Genomic DNA, 14,623 nt, shown 5'->3' on the forward strand with positions numbered 1-14,623 from the left:
TGAATGCATGGGAAAAAGCATGTAAAGAGGACTACATGACCATGCATTTGTCTAAACCAAAGAAATGAATAAATCAAGTGAGACCTACCACTAAGTAATGATTCTACATGCATGAAATATTGATGATTGACCATGTGACTTAAAAAGACTACGAAAAATAAATAAAACCATGGTCTTAGTGAAAAGGAATACACAGATTTATGAGGAAAAGAAATATTAAACATGCGATATATAGCTAATGGTAGACAATAAGAAAAATAAAAGTTTATGCATGTAAGGCTATTGGTGGCAATAGGTGACCGGTAACACAATTACAAAAAACTTCACTAAAGTTTGTGAATGAAAAAGATAAAATGAAATCTACATGACCAATGAACATTAGATAACTGGCCACATGGAAAGATAGTGGAGATTTGGTGAGAATGGGAAAGGAGAAAAGAAATAAAATGTGTAACAAAGGGGGGAACAAACCTTTAAGAATCTACCCCCTTGAAACACCAACCATTCGGCCTTACTTATTCATTGTACAACCCAAGAGCTTCCAACTAACAACCTCCCAAGTTTTCAAATATTTTTACATCCAAGGAGGCTTCAAAACCTCATTCACACATCAATTAAGCTTATCCTCATCTCCAATACTTAAGTGAACCCAAGATCCCTAAAAAATCATTTCAAAGATCATTTCAAATGTAATGCATATGGAGGGCAAAAGACATTGAGGCAACCCTTGGTTCCTTTGTAACTCAAGGCTATTAACTCACTTTTGAGAGGATTTAAGCTACTTAAATGAAAGCTTGATGCTGGAAATCAATGTTAGGGTCAAGGCTTCTCCATTGAAGTTTCAAATTTTAAGTTCAAAGGATTATATTGTTTAAATTGCTATGACAAATTTGACACCCAATTTGAGCAAGTGTTAAAGGTAAGCTTTCCCCACATTTACCATTTATGAACACCTACTCATGGGACTCCCCACATTATCAAATATCAAGTTGGGGCTTCCATCCCCCTAATACTTATGGGACTCCTCACAAAGTAGTGATTTTAACAAGGTCAATTACAAACGAGCTATGAGTAGTGGTATGACTAATTCGAATTTAAGACAGAGTGGTCAATGGGTCTTTTTTGTGCTAATGTTTTTATGGGACCATATGATTAATCACCAGAGCCTTGTTTTGAATGTCGCGGGATGTGTTTCAAAGAAACAGATTCTTCAAGGTTTATTACCCCCTTATTTCACATTTTATTTCTTTTCTCTTCATTTATCCTGGCCAAATCTCCATTATCCTTCCATACGGTTAGTTATTTAATGTTCATTGGCCATGTACATTTCATTTGATTTTTTCCATTCACATATTCTAGTGAAGTCTTTTGTAATGGTGTGGCCAGCTATCTATTGCCACCAATAGCCTTATATGCACAAACTTTTACTTTTCTTATTATCTCCCATTAACTATATTTCACATGCTTAATATTCTTTTTCTTCGTGAATCTGTGTACTCATTTTCACTTAAACCATGATTTTATTTCTTTCTTGTAGCCTTTTTAAGCCACATAGCCAGCCACTCATATTTTATGCATATGAAATCTTTATTTAGTGACGAGTCCCACTTGATTTATTCATTTCTTTGGCTTAGACAAATGCATAGTCGTGTAGTCTTCTTTAGATACTTTTTTCCATATATGTATTTCTTTAGTCCTTGGTTTTCACATGGTGGGAGACCCACATGTCCCACTAACCCATTTTACCATTATTTCTAAGATTTTTCATAGGCAAACCACCCATGGTTTACATTATATCCTCATTTTACACTTTCATGGCCGACCACCCATTTGGCAATTTAAATACATTATCTCCTCATTTTAGTCTTGCATGCTCAAGGATTGGATTAGGCTACGTATTGATGCAATATGGTAGAGTTATCACTTATGCCTCAAGGCAACGTAAGAGGCACGAGCAAAATTATCCTACGAACGATCTAGATGGCAACGATCGTGTTTGCCTTAAAGATTGGAGACACTATTTGTACGGGGAAACTTACGAAATATATACTAATTATAAAAGCTTGAAGTGTTTATTTCAACAACGAGATTTAAATTTAGGGCAACGTAGGTAGATGGAACGATTCAAATATTATGATTGTACAATACTCTACCATCCCGACAATTACATTGAGTTCCAATAGTCAATCTCAGAAATAGAACCCATCAACTCCTTAGGGTACTGTACTCCTTGAATCCTAAACTTGACAAACTCCTAAGTCAACCTTCGTAATGCAACCACCAACTCCTCTGAGGTGGCACTAGGCACTGTAGAATAATCACCTCTCGTATCTTCAAAGCTAGTACCAATGTGCCTCTCGTTAGAACTCTGACTGTTGGGAGGCTTGACAACTCGAGCTTAAGGTCTACCTATCTTACGGCTCCTTGAGGTGGATGCAAGCGGTCTAGCCGCGATGTCATTTAGGGCATCAAGCCCTCTAGTTTCCCTTGAGGTGGCTTTCGTTCTAGGCATCATCTCTTACATAGATGGAAGCAATCACCTTTCAAATTCACATCAATATTATTAGTAAAGGTGGCTCCCTAAGACTTAAGAGTTCATGCTACCTACTATCCATAATCCATGCTATAGTCACAAACCATGGACAAGACTTTACACTAGTCCCAACACTCTATTGACAGACTTACCCAAAAACATCCTAACCATTATGTTTTAAACATTTGAGCATGGCATTATTACTTTTTAATTTGTAAAACCATGAATGTGATTTGTGTATCTGCAATTTATTTTTTGGAATTCGTTTATGTTAAAATTGCCATGGATGCATTAACTTATACTTAAACAAAGCATGAGATGCTTGAGTTATAAATCTCATGCTTGTTTAAAATTATTCAACCATGGAAAATCTCAAATATAGTAAATTTCCAGAATATCATGTACTGATAAATCAAAGCCATGGTTTTCTCAAAGCAAATATAATAGTAATGCCATGCTCAATCAATAAAATGTATCAATTAGGATATCCTTCGGTAGGTCTAAGAAATAGAACGAGAGCCCTCACATTTACCATATACAAGTACCTACTCGTGGGACTCCTGACGCCACCAACTATCAAGTCAGAGCTTCTGTCCCCTTTAATACTCAAATACCATATTGATAACTAGCTAATACTTTATGCACAAAGACGACATAACTCTGGTGTGGTAGCAGAACCTATACCTGTAATGTTTATCCAATAAAATAATCAAATGTAATTTCCAATATGTGCAACCAATTTCAATCATGTGCTCAACATGCAATATGTGCATGTATTGATCATAAAAGCCGTGAGTTATATACCAACTTCCTCATAAAATCAATGAACATCAAAACAGCACGTTCACACACGAAAATCAGCAAGCATGGCATAGTCGAAATATTTCACTCAAGCATCACAAAAATTGCTATCAAGGCAAATTGGAAAACTCATTAGTGGCCACTGTAGGGCCTTTATATGGGAATGGAATACATACAGTCTTGAACGTTTCAAAATGGAATGAAAATCTCATCATATTTCAAGGGCTTGTTTTCCTTTTGTAAAACAGCTTAATAGTTTTGATATGCCCACAAAAACAGAAAATATAAACATGATTAGTGATCATTCCTAGTCACTAACAACTCATGCAACCCGATTTTATTCAAATACCAGCATTGCAACTCAACGTGATAGAATAATTTCTAATAGTGGGCCTATCTAGTAAACTTGATATAATTGTACTCAATATTTAATAGTAGTTAAAAAAGAATTGTCCACTCACCTCTGTTGATAGAAATTCTTACCAATTACTAAACCACTTCCTTAGCTTAAGCTTGATTCGATCGAGGACTCTAGCAATGTTCAAACCACCACCACCCAAGCCCTTAAAGGTTGAATGCTTCGGGTCAAAGTACCAATCACCCGTGACTCTCGCCAATCATTGTTTAGCAACCAAGGCACTAGTTCAAACAATCTCCTAATCATCAAGAATTCACATTTACTTAGTATAATTCCCAAGACTATCTACTTATACATACGACCGGCAATGATTTAATATTCAAAGCTCAATAGAAATCAAGTATTCTTACCTTTATTACAACTTAGCACCTCAATGATTGTTTGTGTTAGGTCTCGGGTTGGCAGCTTTTACACAAATCCTTTTCATTTTTTCACAACTTTGTAACAACACGTGCACACGACATTTATAAGTTCAAGCTATCAAAGCTTTTCTACACAACCCATAATTAACTAGTGTGATCAACCAAGAATTGAAATTCAATTTGCCTTACCCTGATAATGGTTTAGTTCATTCAAAAGCTTGCCTTCAAAACTTTCTCAAATCAGGTCTCAAATCTGCTATAACAATTTAAACACTACAAACCCTTTGAACTTAAAATTTGAAACTTAAATGGAGAGTCTCTTACCCTAACTTTGATTTCCAACATCAAGCTTCCATTTGGGTAACTTAAATCCTCTCAAGAATGGGTTTGTAGTTTCAGGTTTCAAGGGAACCAAGGGCTGCTCTAATGTCTTTCACTCAAGCATTGGAGATGCTGATAAGCTTAGTTGATGTGTGAATGAGGTTTTGAAGTCTCCTGGATGTAAAAATACTTGAAAACTTGATAATTATTAAAAATACAAATTTAAATCCAACTGTTTACAAATATATATGTCAATGAAATATACTTCTTACATTTGATATTTTTATGTAATCAATATAAGTATAAAAAAAATTTCGGTTTAGAGGAAAAATTATGTTGAATTTGTTGATATTGTAGCTGTGACCAAATACAAAGGAAAGAAAATGGAAGAGAATGAGAGGTCACAACCAAAAGAGAGATGATTGATCTCATGTGGTTATCTTACTTTATTTGGTGCTTGAGGGAAAAAAAAGGCGGGGCCTGGGGTTAAGGTTAGTTTAGCAGCCAGAGATGAATTGTGACAAATTTGGTAATCCATTTTGAGATGCTCAACTTTATGAGAAACACTTTTAACTAAGTTCAAGTTTAGTCCTTCTGGATATGAACATAATGAAAAACTCTAAATACGTGAGCTAAACGTCTTTCAGGAGATGGGATGTTTGCCTCCTAAAATTTGTTTATCATAGATTCCATGTGACTAAAACCAGACCATTCCTAAAAATAAATTCCACAGACTACATTCCATCCAATTAGGCACTAAAGCATTTGCTCAACTTTGAATGTCTTGCAGAAAGTTAAAGGCATCGGTTCCTAACATACCAAACTTCATGCTTGAAAGTGAAGACAGAATGATTCCAAAGCATAACTTTCAAAAAAGAATTAAACTATATAATAATTATTTTATTTTATTCTTAAAAGATAACTATTCTATTGTTCTTTTTTCCATTCCATGAACCAGATGTGCTGTTAAGAAATAGCCATTCTTATACTACAAAGACAAACCAAACAGAAGAATAGATGTCATCTAGGAAGTGGATGGCTAAGAGCCCTTATTTTATGGGGAACTAAATAGACCTGTCACCTTGCCAAGACACTTCACTGGGCACCAAAACTGACTCAACCTTTCTTTACAGTATAAACTCATCTAATATGAAAAAGTAAAGACAAAGCAAAAGCATTCTTCTGTTTTTCTTGACTGATCCATTTATCCCTGCATTACAGGGAGAAGAAACCTTTTTTTTGCTTTTTCTTGACTGATCCATTAATGGGAATTCACTTTGCAAATTAAAGACACTATGCATCATCCCAATAAGTGTGCAAATTTTCCAATCCAACCAGGTGTATGATATTATGTATAGAACTCAGCAAATAAAATTGGCAAAAACCTATATAAGCGAATGTGCAGGATACATTTTTTGTTCTTCCTATAAATCACTTTGGCATTTTCCTTTCTTTGGTTACAATCACTTTGGCTTCTAAAATAAGGAATGCCAAATCTTATACTCCAGGCTAATACCAATGGTTTAGACTCTTTAAATTCAACATTATCATGGGGCTGCTTCTTGAATCCTAAATGACCTGAACTGATCTACATCTACTCAAAATGCCAGAGATAAATCAAATCACTTGTAGTGTTCAGGCTTCAAGACACCAACATAAGGCAAGTTCCTATATAGTTCCGCAAAGTCCATTCCATAACCAACAACGAAATAATCTGGACACTGCCAAAAACATAACATAGAAAGAAAAACATCATGATGTGTACTGTCACTGACTAACTGGGCAGAAAATGGTAACTGAAAATATAATTAAAACAGTCAAAATGCACAAAGTATTTAAAAACCATGCAGCTCACATTTAAGAAAACAACCAGGTGCGAAACATTAGCAATGTGATCAATCAAACGCTTCATTTCCATGAACTATGACTAATATTGTACCCATTATTGAAATTCAACAAATTATGATGTTAATTTTGAGTAAAGACAAGCTAATATGTTCTGTAAAATTCGAAAGCATGACAGTAATAACTGCAACATATCTATCAGAAGCTCCAAAGGATTTAGTCTGAATTCAGGTTTCTCTCTATAGTAAACTTCAACTTTTGATCATAATTACTTGCGAGTTCATCAGCTTTCAAATTAAACATTCCGCCCCAAACATGTAAACAACATTAATGTCTAAATGTGAAATATACCCTTGTTCTTTTTTTCACCTTTTTCCTTTCTCTCAAGCCGGCCAGCCATGGTCAGATCTCCCTGACTCCCTTGGGGTGCAGGGGTGCTTCTTTGGAGAAAAAAATTTAAAATAAAAAATTATAATTTCTGCAATGATAATTTTTAAAATTAACCAAAGATAAGATTATTTTAAAAATATTTGCACATCATTAGCGGAAAACCGTATCCAACCAAAATATTCTTTTAAGACGGAGTATTCAATTTAAAAACTATAGAATTCATGTTCAACTAGGATCAAAAGTCTAGGGTTAATGTCGTAAAAAATAAATTAAGAGCAACAATTTTTTTCCTTAAATGATCATAGATTCAGAAAAATAAAAGGTATATTTTTTTAAAGCAAGTAATAAGATGCAAAACTAACACATATTCATCTATGTATGCACACAGGTAAAATAGGCTACATCTTACCTCAAATCCCTTGTAGAACTTGCCATCCCCAACTAGCTCAATATCAACCTTCCTTCTTGCTGGTTTATCAAGAAAAGTGCAGACAGATACAGAGGATGCTCCTTTTGATTCCAAGTGTCCAATGAGACAGGATAAAGTGCATCCCGTATCTACAATATCCTCAACCTAACACCATAACACGCACTCTATCACTGAATTTTTAAAAAAAAAAAAAGCAAAAAGAAAAAGAAAAACAAAAGTTATAGGTACTTGGAAAAAGAAAACAGAAAGAAAATGGGTAACTGGGATTACCAAAACGACGTGTTTACCCTTAACGTCAAGCTTCAAGTCAAGGGAAATGGTGGGAGCTCCATTAGAGAGAGTAGCGAAGCCATAAGATTGAGCTCGAACCAAGTCAACCGAGATGGGGAGATGGATGCGCCTGACAAGATCGGCTAAGAACAAGAAAGCGCCGGTGGCGACTCCCACAATGATGGGAGGGTGGGGAGCTGCCCTGAAATCGTGGGTTATTTGAGAGGCGATCTGGGCCACTCGGTCCTGAATCTGGTCCTGGGTCCAAAGAACCTTCTCCATGTGAGAGTCTAGAGACATGGAGATGACTATAGGTTTTTCGGTGTTTACCCCTTTTGTGTTTTGCTAGGGTTTGATTAGGGGGTTGTTGTTGCTTTGGAAGATAAATATGAGGGAAGATAAATAGTCTAAGAAGATGGGACAGTGTTCAAGATTCTCATGCTTCGGACATTGCGCCGGCTTGTATTTCAAACGTAGGAACATACCCTCTCGATACGTTAATTTCTTTTGTATATATAAACTACTTCACACTCCAATTATACCATTGGCGTTTTTGTGTGGCAACACTACCACCACTCTCCTTCCCCATTCCACAAAAGTAATGGTCCCATTTTCTTGTCGTCTATCCATTTGGTCAAACATAGCACTCCCAAGACTACTAACAGCAAGCAGAAATTTGCTTCTCTATTTGATTTGAACTGCTGATTTTGACTCACATGGCACATAATTTCATTACAAGTTCTTTAGTTAAAAAGAGTTAGTTCTGATAATTTCCAACATTTGATCAACAAAAAATAAGCAGTCAACCCAAAATAACGTTCTTTTTTCTCTTTCCATCCAGAAAATGATCAAAACAGATAATTGATTTTCTGCTACTAGCGAAAATTTTTGGTTGCAGGAAGCAACTAGCAAAATAGAACCCTAAACTTAAATCGAACAGAGCCTATAACATATTACTACATGACTGATAGCAAGAATCTGTAAATTAATCAGATGGAAACAGAATCTAGCTTCTGCCACCTGCTAGAGCCATGGATGATGGATGTTGGGCTTTCCTACAATACAGCATATGCCATAAGTAGGGGGGAAATGCTGCAGTATATAGCCAAATATAAGTATATGCCACCACCTCAAAGGAAAAACAATAAGTTAGGAAAAAACCCCAAATCAAATAGTACTGAAACCAGTCAAAAAATGAAGATAATGGTCTACAACAAAGAGTAGAAAAAATTCAAAGTCTTAAAACATCTCAAAAGCCTAGAAAGTTTACCAACCAAAGAAATCAGTTCCTTGAAAAAATTAGTTTCTAAGAAAACCCTGTCAAGGCAAACTCATTGGGCCCTCTACAAAACGGCTGACAATTGCACCTACAAAGTAATATATTTACCAATTAGAAATAGGTGAACTTCATGTAGTCAGTTCAATGACCCCAACTCCGTACTGAGACATTCATTCAGTCAGTTCCAATGACCCCCGACTCCTTCCTGACACCAGACTCTCCTGCTGCAGAATCCTGAAGGACAGCCATTGCCTTAGCCACCTTCTCCTTCAAAGCATCTGGAGACTCGAGCAGATGGAGAACCTCGGTTTGGTCCATCTCCAGCAACATCCCAGTCACCTTGCCCGCATGTTCAGGTTCAAAACGCTGAACCAGGGGATAAAGTTGTTCTCCCAACATCTACAATTTTACATATATTTAAAGTAAGACAAATGACAAATGAAGAAAAAGAATTACATATTAGCAAACTGTAACAGACGATTAAACTGCAAGATCACTCAATTCAAGATTGTCTGATCGCACAATCATCATAATAGGAGGGATACTACATGCCTCATCACGTTTTTTTGGGGAAGCAGAAGCTAAATCAGATATGAGTGTTGATATAGGCACCCGGTTAGGTTGTTGAACATCAATAGGGTTTACGGGCATCCTTGAAACCTCAAATGGCAATTCCATGACTGGACCTACAATGCTTTGGGTAACTGTAGATGGGTCCACAATGTCTCTTGCATTACCCATGTATCTAAATCCTTGATTGTTATTACGGTGCAGCATCTGAAAATGGTATAAATATAGGAATCAAAGGTTGACAGTTTATATAACAAATATATTATGTTATTTCAAACAGCAAGTTAATTTCCCACAAATAGTATTTTAGTTCCCATACGTTTTACATAAGCACAATAGCTAGAGAATGGTGAAGCAAAGCATTATTGGAAACAATATCAAGGAATCAACTAACAAACAAAGTAAAAGTTAGTTTAGTTTCAAAACAAACTCCATTATACAGTACATCAGTTTGTTTATAATACTTTGAAATCAGTACATTTAAAAGTTCATGTAAACTCTTTTGAAATGCAAGGCTTGACAATTCAAGGATTATTCAACATAAAATGTACATGATAGGTAACAATAAGTTATTTAATATCGTAATTATACCATGTGCCTTGTAAAAGGACTAGAATGGGAAAAAAGTGCTACCTGTTGCTGCTGCATCTGTTGAGAGTTTCCGCCTCGACGAACACCCATCCTCTGACCTGATGGTCCTTGTCTTTGAAGGTTGTATGGCATAATGTAATTTTGGGTGACACTAGGACGTATTCCTGGTAAGAGCTGCTGTTGGAAACCATATCTTGCAGACTGGGGGTTTATTAGACCCGGACCACCTTGACCATAATATAGTTGCTGAGGACCAAGCCTATGTGCAGCGGGATGAAATCCCGGAATCCCCGAAGCCAAAGGCGACATTGCACCATGTGTATGAAGTTGAGCAAAATATGCCTGGAAACAAAAATTGTTTAGGCAGGGAAAATATTGAGATTAATGTTGAAGGTAATTACACTGCAAATAACGGGAATTTAAACGTCAACCTAACTCATCCCTATTCTGACAAGCCAAAGGAGAAGGGGAAACATAAAAGAGCAGGGGAGAGAAGCACTTGATTTCAGGCATAGCATGCAAACTTTGGAAGATGCTAATCCAGAAACACGCTATAGAAACAATGTTATAATATAGATTTAACCGAAAACCCTGTTCAAGACGCTACACCTAGATCATAAAGCTCGACCATCTATTCACTCCATATACATTTGGAATTAGCAAGTCTCAAAGGTAGCACACTTTCTTGTGTTGTGGCCTTACAGATTTTACTGTTTTATAAAGCCCATAACCTAATTGCTAACATAAGGGAAAATAAGAGAAAATGTTTCTGCGGTAAGCATATCATCAAGAGAAGATAATTGCTATTGACTTGAACATTGCTTTACTAATATATTTAAGTACCTTTGTCCACAAATAAGTTGGACAACTAAAACAAAGAAAATATGTCTCAAAAGTTCCTGTGCAATAGAAAAAAACATGGAATAAATCACCTGTAATCGAGCTTTCCTTTCTTCTTTGCGTTGTGCCACAGCAACATACAAAGGCTTCTTTCCAATCATCTTCCCATTCATCCCAATCAACTGGAGAAAGGAAAAAGGAATGAAGGAGACTTAAAATAACTCCAACAGATCTGCATATATGTTATGGATAAAACAATTACAAAACTTACTGCTTTTGAAGCTTCTTCAGGTGTACAAAAGGCAACAAATCCAGTGCCCTTGCTCACTCCTTGTGGATTAAGCATAATCTTGAACAATAGTTTGAGAAAAAAATTCCAGCAATTATTATACTCAACATTAAAGAAAAAGAAAGAGAAAAGAAACTAAAATTTGATGAAAACATTGGGAAGGAAGTAAAAGACTACCCAACTACAAAGCCCTACCTTGCATGAGGTAATAGTTCCAAACTCAGAAAATATTTCCTTCAGTTTCTCAATGTCAATGCTATCATCAAGATTTTTCAGATATAAATTTGCAGCTTGTAGTTTTTCATATCTACTGATTCTCTCCTGCTCAAATTTGGCTTTCAACTCTGCCTCCCGTTCTGCTTTCCTCTGAGCCCTTCCCACATACCACATCTTGTCATCATTTTTGGTTCCATTAAACTTCTCAACAGCGGCAGCAGCTGCATCTGGGCTCTGAAAGTTTACAAAACCGAAACATCTAGACTTCCCATTCTGGTCCTTCATGACAACTGCACTGGTGATGGTACCACAAGCTCCAAAAGCTTTCTTAAGGTCCTCATCAGTTATTGTTTCAGACAAATTTTTAACATAAACATTATTGAACTTTGGTGACGCATTGGGTGGCACACGTTCTTGGCGTCGAACATGTTGTCCAACATAAACTTGTTTATCATTTATCAGCATACCATTTAACCTTTTGATTGCATTCTGTGCAGCTTCCTCAGTTTCAAACTGCACATATCCAAACCCTTTTGATTGCCCATTGTTATCAGTAGCCACCTTGCTAGAAAGTACAGTCCCAAAGGCAGCAAAAGTGTCGAACAATGCCTTGTTATCAATAGCTGGGTCCAGGTTCTTGATAAAAACATTGGCATATCCAGTCTTCCGAATGCTAGGATCGCGTTGAGAAAACATAATCCTGATAGGTTTCCCATTGATAAGGGTGAAGTTGAAAATCTCCTTAGCATGGGCAGCTGTAGTTTAAAACACAGTGAATGCAGTCAAGACTAAATTGAATAAGAGGTTTGATACTTCCCAATTATAAAGTTCAAAACTCAGAAAGCAATGGCTAAGGCAGAAGTAGCTACAACTTCAAAGAAAAAAAATGATTTTGTTCTCCACTTCAAGGCATCCATCTATATGAATCTTAGAGACAAGCACAACAATTACAAGCACTGATCTTCAACTCATTAGCAAAAAAAAAAAAAAAGGTTCGTCTATTATTTATTTTTTCCAGGAAAAGTACAATTTCCCACTCTCTTTTCTTTTTTCTTTTTTTGGGAAAATTAGGATTTCCTACTACCATTCATGAATTATCAGCAATCACATTAAGTAGTAAAACCAATATCAGCATTCAGAGTCTAATTCTATCCACAAAATTCAAAACCACAGGGCAACTGATCAACTCCTAAAAATAACAATAAGAACAACAAAAACCAAACACATTAAAATTAACCACAACAGTACGTGCGACTATCCACTATCCATTAAACACATAATAAATCAAATAAAACAAATGATAATCACCCGATCATCCAGAAAACAAAAAACCAAAGAGACAGAAAATAGTAAAAGATTATCTATCTGTTTAAATCACTTTACCTTCTTGGTGATTGCTGTAATTGACATAAGCGTAACCAAGAGAAGATCGCTTATTCTGATCACGACAAACCTTGAGGGAAACCACCGTTCCGACTTGGCTAAACAGATCATACAATTGCCCTTCAACCACGTTCTGCTCTAGATCCCCTACGTAAAGCGACACATTCATAAAACCACTTCCCGCCGCCACACTCCCAGTCTGTACCGTTTCGGCGGCCATCGCTGTTGTCGTCGTCGCCATCTTTGTCTCTCTCTCTCAACAAAGGAAAATTCCAAAATTTTCTTTAAATTTTGGAAACAGAAAGGCAGCAGAATCAAAGTTAATAAATAAATATAAATACTATGGTTTTTTTTGTTTGGGTTCTCTCAAGTAATCTATAAATGGAAACTTAATATTATTAATGGCTTTTATTTTATTTTTTTAGATTTTGGATTTTTTTGGGTCTTGGGAGCACAGAGATGGGAGAGGAAGAAAAGAGACAGACGAGACTGAGCATTTTATTGTGAGCGAAACGGTGCCTTTGCATGTATGGGTGATGACATGGCATTCTATGGAAGTGAGGGTCCACTGCTTTGTCTTTTTATGTCGTTTCGCTTTTGCTTGTTTTGGCGTTCTTCTTAGCAGGAGAAGCATAAAGTACGAAAAGAGAGTGAATTTCAGAGCGGTCGTATGTGACGTGGGGGAATTATCAGAAAGACACGTGTCTTCTGACTTTTCAGTAGGTTTTTTTAATGCCTTTTTCCATGCTGTGTGTTTTGACCGGCGCTTTTCAACAATTTTCACGTGCCTTTTGGCGTGTCCTTTTTCATAAAAACAAGCAAATTGGAGTGAAGATGGAAGTATAAATATTTCGTTTGGTGCCGTGGGAATTTCATAAAAACATAATGTTTCAAAAAGATTTTACAGTATTTACAAAAGAATTTAAATAAATTTTTTTATTAGGTTGAATCAAATTTTTATATTTTTTTAGCTCAAATAAACTCATATTAATTATTGATAATCAAAACGTTATTTATAATTTCTCTTATATAAAAGTAAAAAATATCACATGATTATTTTATTGTTTTATATCATCATTTAATACAACATGTCAATATTTCAAATCAACATCATTTATTATAAAATGAAAAGTTATGTATTGAGAAATAACATTTAGTCAATTATTAATTATAAGAGTTTATTTGATTTAAAATAAAATTATAAAAGTTTGATTGAATGCAATAAATGAATTAAAATTTTATTTTAATTTAAGAGTTTTTTTTAAGAACAATGATTAAAATAAATAAATTTATTAAAAAATTAAAAACGGTGTGGGGAAGCTAAAAATAGAGAGAAGAAAGAATATGTATTTTGCACTTTTCGTATTTAGTATATGAGATAAAATTTAAAAAAAAAAAAAGAAACATCAACCAAGTGCAAAAGATTATATATATGCTTCGTATTACTATATTTCATATTAGTTAATCAAGAGGTAAATTTAATCTTTTGTATGAAAAAGGTCTATTTGAATGTAAAACATTAAAATATATGGCTTTATCAAATAAAATTTATGATTGTTATATTTATACAAGCAATTATATTATAATCAAACTGCATAATAACAATTTTGTTCATTTAAAATTAATTATTATTATTTTTCAACTATTTACCAAATTTTCATTAACAAGTATAAAATGCAGATAATAAAATTGAAAAAGTTGACAACAAATTCAAACCCTAACCAAAGGGTTTTTATTATTTTTTTTAAATTGAGTGTTTGCCTTTTTGTTCTCTTTCAACTTTTAAATTTTCTACGGATGCAAAATAAATCACACTTAAAATTTTCCTTTTATATTTTCCTTTTGCCTCCTTTTCATCCTCCTATAAATTTAAATGTTGGTAGGTGACAAACAAATGTGGGAAGAGAAAAAAATGTGTGATACACATATTTAGAATTTAATTAATTGGGAACTCGGGTATCTATTATTTCTTTTTTTAAAAAAAAATTTTACTATTTTTATACTACCACATAAGGTTAATAATTTTTAAATAGTAGATATATGCATTTATTATTGAATCTTAAATAATTACGTTTATACCATAAT

General features: G+C 34.8%; 2 protein-coding genes across 5 annotated transcripts; both read right to left on the reverse strand.

The window, feature by feature from the left end:
* Positions 1-3,454: 3,454 nt before the first annotated feature.
* Positions 3,455-7,869, reverse strand: HGPT (Hypoxanthine-guanine phosphoribosyltransferase). Of its 3 annotated transcripts, none has more exons than XM_021429505.2 (4): positions 7,371-7,869; positions 7,080-7,244; positions 6,650-6,717; positions 3,455-6,156 (listed from the first exon to the last, which is right to left on the reverse strand). In XM_021429505.2, exons 1-3 carry the CDS (start codon positions 7,668-7,670, stop codon positions 6,664-6,666), a joined length of 519 nt encoding a protein of 172 aa, XP_021285180.1. In that variant the 5' UTR covers positions 7,671-7,869; the 3' UTR covers positions 3,455-6,156; positions 6,650-6,663. The 3 variants fall into 3 exon arrangements, with proteins under 3 accessions (XP_021285180.1, XP_021285179.1, XP_021285178.1); XM_021429504.2 differs by having other exon boundaries at positions 6,650-6,720; XM_021429503.2 differs by lacking the exon at positions 6,650-6,717 and having other exon boundaries at positions 5,805-6,156; positions 7,371-7,865.
* A 650-nt stretch (positions 7,870-8,519) lies between these two features.
* LOC110417250 (polyadenylate-binding protein 3) lies at positions 8,520-12,991 on the reverse strand. Of its 2 annotated transcripts, XM_021429496.1 has the most exons (7): positions 12,539-12,991; positions 11,135-11,910; positions 10,922-10,999; positions 10,743-10,832; positions 9,853-10,152; positions 9,202-9,426; positions 8,520-9,048 (listed from the first exon to the last, which is right to left on the reverse strand). In XM_021429496.1, exons 1-7 carry the CDS (start codon positions 12,777-12,779, stop codon positions 8,824-8,826), a joined length of 1,935 nt encoding a protein of 644 aa, XP_021285171.1. In that variant the 5' UTR covers positions 12,780-12,991; the 3' UTR covers positions 8,520-8,823. The 2 variants fall into 2 exon arrangements, with proteins under 2 accessions (XP_021285171.1, XP_021285172.1); XM_021429497.1 differs by lacking the exon at positions 9,202-9,426.
* Positions 12,992-14,623: the final 1,632 nt, after the last annotated feature.

The sequence above is a fragment of the Theobroma umbraticum genome, unplaced genomic scaffold, assembly GCF_002168275.2.
Source record: "Theobroma umbraticum cultivar Fairchild unplaced genomic scaffold, ASM216827v3 scaffold_51.0, whole genome shotgun sequence".
Lineage (NCBI taxonomy): Eukaryota > Viridiplantae > Streptophyta > Magnoliopsida > Malvales > Malvaceae > Theobroma > Theobroma umbraticum.

Excerpts from the sequence above, each read along its gene's own strand:
- HGPT (XM_021429503.2), bottom strand. The coding sequence starts at position 7,670 with ATGTCTCTAGACTCTCACATGGAGAAGGTTCTTTGGACCCAGGACCAG. Across the intron at positions 7,245-7,370 it reads AGGGTAAACACGTCGTTTTG|GTTGAGGATATTGTAGATAC; the intron begins GTAATCCCAGTT and ends TTATGGTGTTAG. Across the intron at positions 6,157-7,079 it reads AGTTCTACAAGGGATTTGAG|TGTCCAGATTATTTCGTTGT; the intron begins GTAAGATGTAGC and ends TGTTTTTGGCAG.
- LOC110417250 (XM_021429496.1), bottom strand. The coding sequence starts at position 12,779 with ATGGCGACGACGACAACAGCGATGGCCGCCGAAACGGTACAGACTGGG. Across the intron at positions 10,833-10,921 it reads CTGAAGAAGCTTCAAAAGCA|TTGATTGGGATGAATGGGAA; the intron begins GTAAGTTTTGTA and ends TCCTTTCTCCAG. Across the intron at positions 10,153-10,742 it reads AAAGGAAAGCTCGATTACAG|GCATATTTTGCTCAACTTCA; the intron begins GTGATTTATTCC and ends TTTTGTTTCCAG.